General features: G+C 43.7%; 3 protein-coding genes across 4 annotated transcripts in view; all 3 read left to right on the top strand.

Annotated features, from left to right (window-relative positions):
• Positions 1–352: 352 nt before the first annotated feature.
• LOC124666139 (EKC/KEOPS complex subunit TPRKB) lies at positions 353–3,359 on the top strand. The gene is made up of 6 exons (XM_047203492.1): positions 353–536; positions 613–679; positions 795–917; positions 1,015–1,098; positions 3,010–3,096; positions 3,223–3,359. Exons 1-6 carry the CDS (start codon positions 466–468, stop codon positions 3,307–3,309), a joined length of 519 nt encoding a protein of 172 aa, XP_047059448.1. The 5' UTR covers positions 353–465; the 3' UTR covers positions 3,310–3,359.
• Positions 3,360–4,550: 1,191 nt separating this feature from the next.
• Positions 4,551–8,217, top strand: LOC124666140 (sulfoquinovosyl transferase SQD2-like). The gene is made up of 11 exons (XM_047203493.1): positions 4,551–4,727; positions 5,003–5,069; positions 5,184–5,254; positions 5,336–5,453; positions 5,545–5,618; positions 6,095–6,150; positions 6,245–6,328; positions 6,420–6,507; positions 6,601–6,678; positions 6,795–6,851; positions 7,482–8,217. Exons 1-11 carry the CDS (start codon positions 4,609–4,611, stop codon positions 7,987–7,989), a joined length of 1,320 nt encoding a protein of 439 aa, XP_047059449.1. The 5' UTR covers positions 4,551–4,608; the 3' UTR covers positions 7,990–8,217.
• Positions 8,218–12,305: 4,088 nt separating this feature from the next.
• The window catches only part of LOC124659985 (valine--tRNA ligase, mitochondrial 1-like), a 38,433-nt gene continuing 37,640 nt past the window's right edge, over positions 12,306–13,098 (top strand). Inside the window, exons 1-4 of one of the 2 annotated variants that reach the window (XM_047197789.1) lie at positions 12,306–12,360; positions 12,440–12,499; positions 12,715–12,774; positions 12,866–13,035. In XM_047197789.1, the coding sequence (XP_047053745.1) occupies positions 12,352–12,360; positions 12,440–12,499; positions 12,715–12,774; positions 12,866–13,035 (299 nt within the window). In that variant the 5' untranslated portion in view covers positions 12,306–12,351. The remainder of the gene's footprint in view (positions 12,361–12,439; positions 12,500–12,714; positions 12,775–12,865; positions 13,036–13,098) is intronic. The other variant, XM_047197788.1, reaches the window with a different exon arrangement.

The raw sequence follows: 13,098 nt of genomic DNA on the forward strand, positions 1-13,098 counted from the left end.
CTCCGGACCGACATCTTCGCTCGAGAAAAACCACCTCGCCTCGACCGCCACCATCAACGCGGATAGCAACAAACGCCCGCGACACACCGAGAAACTAATCTCATCAGATCTAAAGAATAACGAGAAAACCAAATTTTGTTTTGACAGACTTTCTCTCAATTTTGTGGACTGACTAGGATCGAATTAGACCCAAAAGAAATCCCCAACCCTAGCTCCCACGTCCCTACCACGCCGCCGGCTCCTCCGCTGCTCCCATCCGCCGCCGCGCTGCAGCCCCTCCACCCGCCGCCGCGCTGCTGATAGGCGTCGATTCCGCTGTGCAAGAGGACACCTCCGTGCGTTCGCGGGCGGCCTCCCAGCTCGCGCCGCCCCGCCTCCGTGACCGCTGCCGCCCCAGCTCGCCGCCTTACCCAAGAAGAAGAACAAGAGGAGGAGACCGAACCCCGTCCCCCGCAGCGCGCGGCAATGAAGAGCTTTCCGGTGGCCGGCGGCCGCAGCGTCTCCCTCGCCCTCTTCTCCGATGTCTCCAACAGCCGGTGCGCCGCTCTCCTCCCCTCACCATTGCTTCTGTTATCCGGCCCTTGCCTGGCTCACGATTTCTGGCGCGCGCAGGGAGCTCCTGGAGCTGATGCAGTCGGGGACGCTGGAGCCGGAGGCCGCCTTCATCAACGCCTCGCTGGTAACCCCGCTCTGCACTCTCCTGTACTTGGTAGTGGACAAATTGCTGCCATTCCGGACACCAGTTACACCACAACCCTTTCATTGCATTTCATGACCCGGCGGTGTAATTTCAGGTGCCGGACGTGTTCCCGGTCCTCGCGGCGGCGCACAAGGCGCTGCTCTCCAAGTCGAGGGAGGCGCTCACCACCAGGACCCTGCACTCGGAGCTCGTCTACAACTACTCCGGCTCCAAGCATGTGTGTGGGCTCTTCTTCCTTCCCTTGTTCCATTATTAGGTGATGGTGTTGGCTTGATGTGGTGTGGTGACGTTTTTGTGTGGGTTTTGGGTACCAGATCACGGAGTCCCTTAAGCGATGCGGTATCGCTGATGACATGCAGTATGTCCTTGCAGCTCGGTTCGATGCTTCGGATGAGGAGGTATGATTCTTGCTAGATAACCCTGAAAGAATTGGCCGGTATCTCCTTTGATAACTTGCGTTCTTGATCTGGTTAATTATGTGAAATGTCTGTGGTTCAAATATTTGTTAGATTTGCAACATGCTAATTGCCTTAGCCTGACCCCCAAATCTGAAGTCTTACACTTTCCTGTCCTGATGGTTCCTGTAAAAACAGGAAATTATTTTGAAACCTTGCTGAAATTTTCTAGCTTTGGACACCTATGTCAGTGCTCTCTTTATGAACCTGAATCAAGAGCTTCTTGTAACGATTCGAGATTTTAGTAACTAGCTTCAATCATGTTACGTGTGCCACAGTTTGATTTCCACTACCAAGTACCAACTATTGGGATATCTGCAAAAACTGACATTTTACCTCTAGTTCTCATGGTAGGCTGCTTTCCGTAATTGCATCTTTGAGTTTTTGTAGTTATCTCATAAATAATTGAAAATGACCAGTTTGAGATATCTGAGTGACCAAGTGTTCCCCACAGATTTCTGGTCATAATTACAAAAGGAAAATAGTGGGCTACCGACGGGCATAGACGCATGGGCAGCTAACTGCTGGATCATATAAAGCGTGCACATGGTTGTAAGGTAGTTACATGAAGTCTAAACGGTATGAGCAAACGGCATTATACCAAGAGCACCTGTGCTGCCTGGGGTGGGTTTTTTTTTTGCGTTCCAGATTGCTCAGTTTTCTAGGTAAATCAACATTGTCAAAAAAAAAAACGCTAGCCATGGCACTACGGACCCGCATGATGTTTTTCCCCCACCGTGCCATGTTAGTTGGACGGGTGACGCAGCCGTATGCATTTTTCACCCCCAGACGGCAATTCTTGGAGACTGCTGCCAAAACAAAATGTCCCTGCTATTTTTGTTTTGCCTTTTTGACTTACGGTAGATAAACTACTGTCACATCAGATTGATGGAAAAGAGCCAGCCAACAACTGTGTACCACCACTGCACACACATGGACAAAAATACAACGGACCACTCGATCAACAGCGATCAGGCTTCATGCTGCGCCTTTAATTTCCACGGAACCAAGTTGCCACCAGCTCACCGTAGCACACTAGCCCAGTAATGCCATTGCACAGTCAGTTAGCCAATCAAGCACGCGCAGAAACCGGAGCCAACCCCAGCTGTACAACATGAATGAAAATACATCTCCGCCCGCCTATGCCGCGCAGGGTCAGTCTGCACACAAAACTTTTACGAACTACTTCAGTTACCAAAAAGACGCGGATGGAGGAAAAAGCGTGGGAAAACAGCCACACCCGGGCCGAAAAATTGCAATGCCCATAATATTAACACATGCAGCGTCTGCACGCGAGCACCATCCGTAGAGATTTGTGGAAACATCTGGAAACAGTAGGCACGGTTGGCGACAAAATTAATCTTCCGGGGCAGTTTTTCAACACCCGGCCAAGGAAAAGAGAAGAGCTGACGGAGGGTGAACAATCGCCACACACGTTAAAGTCTCTGTTCTGGTATGGATTACTAAGGGAACAGATTCTCTCTATATCCAACGACCAGTAGCTAGCCACCAAGGTAGAAAATCCGTGTTGGTATGGAAAAGTACCTATGGTAGTTATATGCATAGCTGTGTGTAAGAACCGCGGAACATAGCCTGCAAACTCTTTCTGAAGAGTTGATGGGGCACATCTCATTCTCCTTCCCATTGCAGACCACTCTAAATGTCTTGGAAGTAATATGAGATGAACCGAAAAAATAGTTTAACTGTATGTAGCACTCTCTAAAAAAATGTGCTTTCTACATGCACCCTCAGTTTTATCACTTCATGCCGCTTGTATTCCTTGTGCATTTGTTTGAGTCATTATCCTTCTGAATGTAGGAATTCAACCACTGAATTTAATTTGTAACATCGCAGATGAAAGCAGTGGAAAAACTCATAAGCGGAACTGAGATTGATCTATCAGAACTGGAAACAAGAGCAGACCAGCCAAAGATTCTGAAGGTGTTTAGCTGAACTTGACTCTTGTTATATGATAATATATGGATCTTTTATTTATTATTATTTTTTTCCTTTATGTGATTCTGATGATCATAATTTTTTCCTTGGCCGGCATTTTTCTACTGGCAGCAATACAAAATAACACCCCAAGAACTATCAATTTCCACAGTACCAGAGGCAATCGTGTGCAGGATTGCTGCTCGAGACGCCCTCTGAGGTCTTAATCGACAGCGGACAGAAGACTTTTTGCAGCAGCACAGTTGAATTCTCCCGATGAACACCGCAACAGTTGCACCTCTCCTTCAAAGTTGCCTACGGCGGGTTGTTTCAAGCTTGAACTTAATGGAGCGTATACTAATTGCATGTAGTGCTGGGTGTTGTAGCAACAGTTTAATATTGGTATGGAATTTCGTGCAATAATCTGTGCAAGATTTGTGACCTAGGTTCACTTGTTTCATGGATTTATGCACGTAATATGGTGGGTTACCACCGGTAATGATGTCTACCTGTCGCCATATATGTACTCATGTCTCCCTGTGTTGTGTCAAAACGAAGTATGAACAGGACAATGTTCCTACATCGTGCCAGTTTGTGAGCATAGCCTAAACTGTTTCCTGCAAATTTTACATGGATTTCCTACAAGTCCTTTTGCCCAGACTGAGTCTCGCACTGTTTTTCCTTGATGTTACTACCTCTTATCTTTTCAGAGCTGCGCTGTTCATGTTTAACCGTGTTCTGTTCTGTTTGGTAGTGTTAGTTCTTACTGCTCATGTCAGCTAGACAACAAGATCTGGTTATTTGTTTAGTAGATGCTCCATGGACAGCAAAATCTTCCTAGGAATATACCCAGCACAACAATCATCGGCCACATGAATGAATGGTTAGCAAAGGACTGAGATGAGATCTGAGCTCTTAGCCAGATCATCCAAAACAAATTCTAATACGTTATTGTAGGGGGCTCCATTAAAGTATTTTTTTTCAAGGCCATGCATTATTTTCAGAGTCGCTCTCTTAGCTATTACTACTACCATTTGCGGATTTGCCACTCCATTGACCTTTTTCCTCTGCAAAGGTATCTGGTTCCAAGATCTGTTTCTGAAGAAAGTTATTCCCTGCCTATATTTAGCTTGGCACGCAGCACCAAATCCAGGCACACAACACAAACCCAGCTGCACACTTGCACATCACCAGATATTGGATTGGGTGGCGAAAAATATGGGTTTTAGTCTTTTAGCTACCCAGAACCCCCATCCAATAATTGCAAAAATGAGAGAGAATATATTACAGTTCAGCAAGAGTGACGAGAGAGCAGATCTTGGAGGCAAAGCAGCATATGCTCTCAAAATTCTCTGAATTATCCTGTTTTTCCCCGATGGAATATCCCCCACCCCGAAACTCCAATTCCCCGTCTCTCCTCTCATATATATACTCAGCGCCGTCTTTCTTGCTCCCACACACACGCAACAACTATAGGTTCGGAGCAAAGGGAAATATTCTTGTTCGGTGGTGGTGGCAATGGCGATCGGTGACTCGGAGATCAAGGACGACCTGGAAGGGGAGACGGTGGTCCTCGACGGCGAGGCTGCGGGGCGCCCGCGCCGCGTCGCGCTCTTCGTCGAACCGTCGCCCTTCGCGTAAGAGCTCGCCCTTGTGCTAAATTCTTGGCTGGATCGATGGTAGTGTACTGTGCATTGTTCAAGTCTCGGGTGATACTTGCCTAGTTCAGTGTAGCTAATAAGGCCTCTTGGGGAACATACAAATTGTGAACTGCGGCTGTGTCTTTGGAGAATGAAAGCATTTTTTTGGTTGCCTCCAAATGGAGAAATTGGGTTACTGCTGATAGTGATTAAGACGAGTTTGCATGCAAGCCTTTCACATTTTAGGCCTATTCCGCGCTTTGTGTTTGCAGCTACATCTCCGGGTACAAGAACCGCTTCCAGAACTTCATCAAGCACCTGCGTGAAATGGGCGACGAGGTGCAGTTTTTTTTACTTGTCATGTGGTGGTTTTAGCACAAAGTTTCTGGACTTGAGGATATTATAGGTTACTAGAAGATGAGAATTAATTTGGGTTTCTGGTGTGTTTTGCAGGTCATCGTTGTGACCAACCACGAGGGGGTTCCACAGGAGTTCCACGGTGCCAAAGTTATCGGTTCATGGAGGTAAATTCTCAAGAGACCTCTTATTGTAGTACATCAATCCATTCTTGTGACTAAATACTCTGTTTTGTCATCCTTTTCCAGCTTTCCATGTCCGCTGTATGGAAAAGTTCCTCTGTCCCTTGCGCTCAGTCCCAGGATCATTTCTGAGGTTGCCAAGTTCAAGCCTGACATCATTCATGCGTCCTCACCTGGAATTATGGTAAATTTTATTTCTACAATCATTTCGTCGATCATGAGTTCTCTGGTGACTAGCTGCTAAAGAGTATGTTGAGAATCTGTTACGTTATCAGGTTTTTGGGGCTCTTGCTATCGCTAAACTGCTCAGTGTGCCTCTAGTGATGTCCTACCACACCCATGTCCCAGTGTAAGTTGTTTGTTTTGACTTTTGCTTTTGGTTCAGTACTTAGCTTGACGTATTCCATTTTTGAGATTTTTCTATTAATAATGCTGGTATTTGTGTAAGTTAATGCTGCAAGATTATTTTGTTTTCCACATAATTTGATAAGCATATCCAGCACATTCGAAAATAATTTAGAATGTCTTGTGATATTCAGAATGCCAAGAATAAACTACCAACGTGGTTAGCTTAGTTATTGTGTCGAAACGTAAATAACCTGGTGGTGCCTACAACAATATCAAGCAATTTACTGTTAAGCTTTATGTATAACATAGACGGTTAACATTTCAGATTGCCAGTATTTAAGAAATGACATATGCAAGTACCATCGCGATACAAAGCAAAGCTGTTCGAGAAATAAGACATTGTTACTGAACAACCTTAGCAGACTATTTCATCTGTTTGTCATAGTCGCTTAATGATATTTGTATTTTCCTCCACAGATACATTCCAAGATATACATTTAGCTGGCTCGTAGAGCCAATGTGGCAAGTCATCAGTAAGCTATCTAAACCTCCCACTTAATCCGTGCTTATGTCAAGAGTCAACTTTCACGAGATGAAAACAATATTTGATCATGTTATTTCCTACAGGGTTCCTTCATAGAGCTGCTGATCTGACTTTGGTACCATCTGCTGCTATCAGCAAGGATTTTGAGACTGCCCATGTCATTTCAGGTTGGTCAATATCCAATACATGTATATTATTACATTTTCTGACGTGCTATTGTTTCTCATGTTAAAGATGTGCTTTTACACCCTTATTCAGCTAACAGAATACGCCTTTGGAACAAAGGTGTTGATTCTGCCAGCTTCCATCCCAGATTCCGCAGCCATGAGATGCGAGTTAGGCTAAGGTGACATCCTATTTTGTTTCTTCAGGAATGTTCTGTACATAATCGATTGAGATTAACTGTTCACACCTGTACTGTGGTATCCATTATTTTCAGTAATGGTGAGCCCGAAAGACCATTGATAATTCACGTCGGACGCTTTGGGCGCGAGAAAAACTTGGATTTTCTGAAAATGTGAGTAATACTCGTACTTTGCACTTTGTGGCTAATATTATCTTTTACATATATCATTTTTTTTTGTGAGTACATTATAAAGCTTCTTGGCACTGATTCTGCTTTATAATTGACAGGGTAATGGATCGGTTGCCCGGAGTAAGGATTGCATTTATCGGGGATGGACCATATAGGTATTTCCTATGACACCCTCGTAATTTCTCAAACTCAGAATGTTCTCATCCAATTCATTTGTCCTTTTTCTTCAGTCATGCTATATTCTTTGTTAAGTACATCAAATTTTTTGGACAGTGTTTCTACACCCGGGTGCATATGCATCCTTTATTTGAAATGCATTTCGAACATAGTTTAAAATGTAAAAAAATACGATAAAATGGCTCATGTATATCTTGACATGTTACATGCTTACAAAGTTGTTTCAGCAAAAACCAAAATGTTTTGTGCCATGTGTCAAAAAGAAAAAATTGGTGATAAAATAATCCATTTCTCGAGACATCTTTTTGTCTTTTTTGTACATGGCGCAAAAAATGTCGGTTTTATGTGAAACTTTACGTGCGCACATAAAACATGTTCCTCTACATGCTACATCATTTTCCTAATTTTTTTAACTTTTTGAAATATATTTTGTATATACCGGGTGCATATGCACCCGGATTCAGTTTTGAGTTTCCGAAAGTTTTTTGTACAAGCATGTAATATCAGTTTAAAGGAAGTTTTCGCATTCATTTTGTTGTCCCGCAAATCGATCTTCTCGAGCTTTTACCACCAGCTGACCCTGACATATTCCTGCAATTACCTAATAGGACTGAGCTAGAGGAGATGTTTGAGGGGATGCCAGTGGTGTTCACCGGAATGATGCAAGGCGAGGAGCTCTCGCAGGCATACGCAAGCGGCGATGTTTTCGTGATGCCCTCGGAGTCCGAGACACTCGGCCAAGTAGTCCTGGAGTCCATGTCATCTGGAGTCCCCGTAGTGGCGGTCCGTGCCGGTGGGATCCCTGATATAATTCCAGAAGATGTGGAGGGCAAGACCAGCTTCCTATTTGCCCCGGGCGACCTCGACGATTGTGTTGGCAAGATTGAGCTGCTACTGACAGACAGGGCATTCAGAGATGAAATGGGGACGACTGCCAGGGCCGAGATGGAGAAGTGCGACTGGAGGGCGGCTTCCAAGACAATCCGCAACGAGTTCTATAACGCAGCCATCTTCTACTGGCGGAAGAAGCGCGCAGAACTCTTCCAACCGTTGCAGTGGCTGGCGCAGATGTTCATACCAACAACGAACCACGTCAGCCGCATCGCCCAATGCTGATGCCTCTAGATAGATGGACAATTCCATGCACTCCTTGTACATTCCTGATCTATAGTCCAGTGTCAATAGGTGAGATATATTTTCTGTTTTGTGTTTGTGTGAAAATGGGATATTGTGATTGGTTGTATTGTAATAGTAAGATTTTTGGTGGTGAGCATGACCCATCGTTCTTGTGGATACGAGTAGAATCAATATCAGATCAAGAAATATCAAAAAATGATAGCTTCATTGCATGGAGTAGGGAAGGAAAAATGAGTAAAAGGAAGTCTTAATAATACGAAAGGTTAACAAGTGTTGGTAGTTTGGTGTAATTAGATAATCCTACAAGGTGAAAAAAGGAGCAGATATTAGAGAGGACTGATGGAGAAGGATGGGGAAGAATCCGGAAAACTCCTATGACCTGACCTCCTCCTCTGCTCCAAAACACGATGTACCTCTAAACTCGCCAAATTAAGCCAAGTTTCTGAGTGAGAATCTTCAACAAGTTTTGCTGGCATCAATATGTTGTTCATTACATCATAAGGCTATGCACATTACATTCAAAAGAACGATCCAATTAGGTTCAGTTAGTTGCAAGAATTCTGCTTTTGTCAATTTTCTGTTGCAACTGCCATTGATCTAGTCATATAACAACAATATACCAAATGTCACCACAATATTTATACCCATATGTCCATAATACCCTGCAAAAAGTCAAATTTGACCAAACATACATAAAAGAGTATCAACACCTATAATATCAAATATATAGAATATGAAAATATATTTTATAGTGATTATAATAAATTTTATTTTATATTTGTAGAGGTTTATTTTTTATATGTTTAGTTAAAGTTTACAAAGTTTGGCTTTGACAAAACCGAGAATGCCGCGTAATTATGGATAGTGGGAGTACACCTATTGGTAAACTGCTGCCACGACATATCATCTATCTATTATACAACAAAAGAATGCCTTAAAACATCCTACACCGCGAGGAATGTATGGAAAACTGTTATAATCTCCATATGAGGTTACAAAGGGAAATGGTGGAATACAACCATTCAGAAAAAGGAAAATTAGATGAATACACACACTATGGCTCACACTCTAGAACAATATAAAGTTTATAAAATAGTTTTATTTGTAAATAGCTAGTTTTATGTGATAAAATATATCATTGGTTAGTTTTTGTACACGCATATTTTTTCCATTATATTTGGGCAATTAACATATATTTGTCATACACAGGTACGTTGCCAGGTCATGCTACAATGCATGATCGTGGTATCATCACCATCTTCGAAGCATCGATGTTGATCTCAAGTCAATGAACAATACAACAAGAGTTCATATATATTTTATCTAGATACCATGCATAATTGGAAAAAAAAATTAGGAACAAATCCTAATAATGACACGGATAGGAAATATGATTGATATGATTAAGTATATGATTTGTGTTTCTATTCTTTATATATTTCTCTATTACAATTAGGTAATTAGCACATAAAAGTGACACTCAATTTTTATATGCAATATATTCTTTGTTAGGCAGTTCTAATATTTTGGATGGGAATGCAATCACTAGATTTAAGTTATAGTTTCCAGCAAAAGATAAGTTAACCGTTTTTGAGACATTGTCCATTAAGAGGGCATACATTATAGTTGATTGGCATGCATGTGAAACAAACATGAAGATACAGATGTATACTTTATTAAATTAATGCAAAATGGATGAATTATATCATGTGTATATGTCTATGAGTGTGTTTGCGTTCTATCCTATTTTTTATATGCTTAAATATCTTGGTAGAAAGCTTTAAAGGCAGAGTAACAAATATCATGGTAGAGCTTTATAGTGGAGAATCTTCTATCTCATGTGTAAGAACAAATGAAATTCTAGGAAACTCTAGGTGATATAGCATGAAGCCCCATGTGTGGTTTGCAATTGATGGCCGTCCATATAAAATATTGTTTGCATCGAGTTATATTTGAAGGATTTGTCTAAAGTTAATGAAGTGATGACCAAGGTGATATTCAGAGTGTAATCCAAAGAATGGCCATATGAGTTTAGCCTATTGAAACATGCCTTGAAGAATATAGTTGTGTGAGCATTCATGGTTATCTTCAAGGCATTATCATTATGAAGAAGAAGAAATTATTTGAGTTGACCAAGTCAAAGTCGAGATAAAGATGAGCCATCTAGAAAAGATCATATGGTTAAAACTTTTCGTCCATTTGGAGATAATAGACATGTGGATTTGGGACTAAGAAGAGACTCTCTTGAAAAAGTGATTGCGTCTGTACAGGTGACCCATAAAGGTGCACCCAATTAAACATATGTTTTTTTTAACAAAATGATGTTACTTAAAATGACAAAATGCTAGTTACTTATTAAAAGAGTATGATCCTTAATCATCAAATGCAAGATATATTCCATCTAACATATCCCTAATTGCCTCCATAGATTCAGACACACTCTCGCAAGTTCCCTTAATTTTCCTAATGAAGGGGCAAGATCTACTCTAGCTTTCTCCCTTGCTTCCATCTACAACTTCTCATGATCGGAGAATCGCTAACTTCTTCATCGAGGGTTTTCTTCCAAATTTGGACCAACGTCCATTTTAATTGATTATAGTGCGGTCGATCAATCCATAACAAGCACGTGCACTACAAGGTTAAGAAGTGGCAGACGTACAACATGAGGCTCGCCCTTGAATGCAACTAGTCCGCATAGAAATCTGTTACACAAATATATTCTTTTGTAGCGATAATCCATAGGGACACCGTTTCAGCGTAGATCATAGATCCACTTGTTACTACGTCTTCATGAAAAAACCCCAAATTATTGTTCATGAGATCGAAGAACCAAAATGGATCAAGACGAAACAAGTAACTTACATATCCCTCGTCCGTGCGATGTTCCATCTTGGTGTCACCACCGGTAGCCGGGGCAGTCTCCACAGATTTCGGAGTGAAGCATGAGATTTAAATTTATAAGGTAATAAAAGACTGAGCCAGGAGGTGATGGGTCATACTAGTCAGTGAGACGTGTCTAATTAATCACTGAGATGGGGTTGATCATTTTATAACATGGAGCTAATAATTTATTTATTTTACAATTCACTACACACTACTACGTGCCTTTCTTAATCTACCGCTAATTGGCGCCGTGCTACCCATAATCCCACAGAACCCTAACCTGCCGTAGCCCATACCCGCTATATTCTCCTCGTACCTTTCCCTATCCCCCACGTCTAGCTTCTCTCCCTGACCTGCCGTAGCTCGCTGCCGCCGCCACATCTCCAACCTCGGGCGCCGACAGGCACAAGCGCCGCCGCCAAACCACCACGCCTCGGCTCCACCACCCGGCCAACCCCCGTATCTCCGATCCCGGGCGCCGGCAACCGCAAGCCCGCAAGACACATGACATCTTAATACTATGTTTTTCATATCCTAAGTCGGAGAGGAGTAGGCGCTAAACATCACAATCAGGCTTGGAATTCGAGCCGAACCAAGCGGGCTCGGCTTGACTCGTTAAATCTCGGTCAACTAGCGAGTTAGCTCTACTTGAATCGTTTAGGAAGAATCTATTTTTGAAACTCAGCTCAACTCATTATACATCGAGTTCAAGTCAAGTCACGAGTTACTCATTTATCTTGCGAGTTTCAAATTTTAATTCTATAACTACACTGAGACATGCCTGACCAATCAGCGGGATCCGGTTGACCATTCTCTAGTATGGGACCCACAATTTACATCTCTCATAATTCCCGACGCACTACTATGCGCCTTCCTTAATCTACCGCGACATTAGCTGACGTCGAGCTTGCTTGCCACCTATCACGGCTTAATTATTTTTCGGTATGGGATCCACCATGATGGATGTTTTTATTCAAAAAATGATGAATATCTATGTGCGGGCTTTGTTTGCCGCCGAGAATGCTCACCCGCAGGCCAAATTCCTTGTGCTGTAACAAAATCCGCAGAATATTAGAAGCATTTTGCAGTGTCAAAAATAAACTAGAGTTGGAAGTAAAGTATGGCATGTCAGCAAATTGGAATTATATATAGTAATAATATATAAAAATAACCAACAATATTTTTGGTAGGTACACTTTTGTAGCAATTCAAACACAAGCAGAACCCTAACCTTTCTTCTCGTACCTTTCCCTATCCCCTGACCTGCCGCCGCCGCATCTCCAACGCCGGCCGCCGGCAGGCACAAGCGGCGCCGCCAAACCACCACGCCACGCCTCGGCTCCACCCGCCCAGCCAACCCCGCCGCATCTCCCACCCCGGGCGCCGGCAGCCGGCAGCGCCGCCGCGGCACCCCCCACGTCGGCAATCGCCAGTTCGCCGCCGACCCGACCCCTCGCCATGGAGAAGGTAACCCCGCGCTCCCGCCGACGGATCCCCGTGACCATCCGACTTCTCTCTCTCTGACTCGTGCTGCTGATGCGAGCAGCAGCCTGGCGACAAGGAGCTGGAGCTGGAGCGGGAGCGGAAGCAGAAGAAGGAGCAGAAGGTATGCCATGCCTGCGTGTCGACTGCTTCTGCGAATTCCATCCATTCTCGTGCCGGTGCCGTGCATTGTTAACTGCTACTCAAATCCCCCGAATCGGCTGTTCAAAACGTAGCCATCCCCACCTGTGGTGGTTTTGGCCATTGCTAGGAGCTAGTGTCAACCCTAGGATGAAAATCATTTGCTCATGGGGTTGGGTGTTCTACTTCTACCTGCAGGCAAGAGAGAAGGAGGAGAAGAAACTCAAGGCAAAGCAAAAGGAGGCGGCCAGGCTCCAGGTTGCTGCGACTTCGCCACCAAACCAGTTTGGTACTTCCCCGCTTAGTTGAGATGGTTTAATGCTGATGATTTTGGTGCTTCTCTCTGCAGGCTCAGGCTGCTTCGGACGGGCCCAAGAAAAGCGAGAAGAAGCAGAAGAAGAAAGCTGCGGAGGATGAGAACCCTGAGGATTTCGTTGACCCTGAGACCCCAAGCGGGGAGAAGAAGTCGCTCGCGCCTCAAATGGCCAAGCAATATAGCCCGAGTGCAGTTGAGAAATCGTAAGCTGCTGGTTCGCTCCTCTCCGACTTTGGATTCGTAGCATCTTGGCTGGGCTCCGTACC

The sequence above is a fragment of the Lolium rigidum genome, chromosome 6 (genome assembly GCF_022539505.1).
Source record: "Lolium rigidum isolate FL_2022 chromosome 6, APGP_CSIRO_Lrig_0.1, whole genome shotgun sequence".
Taxonomy (NCBI): domain Eukaryota; kingdom Viridiplantae; phylum Streptophyta; class Magnoliopsida; order Poales; family Poaceae; genus Lolium; species Lolium rigidum.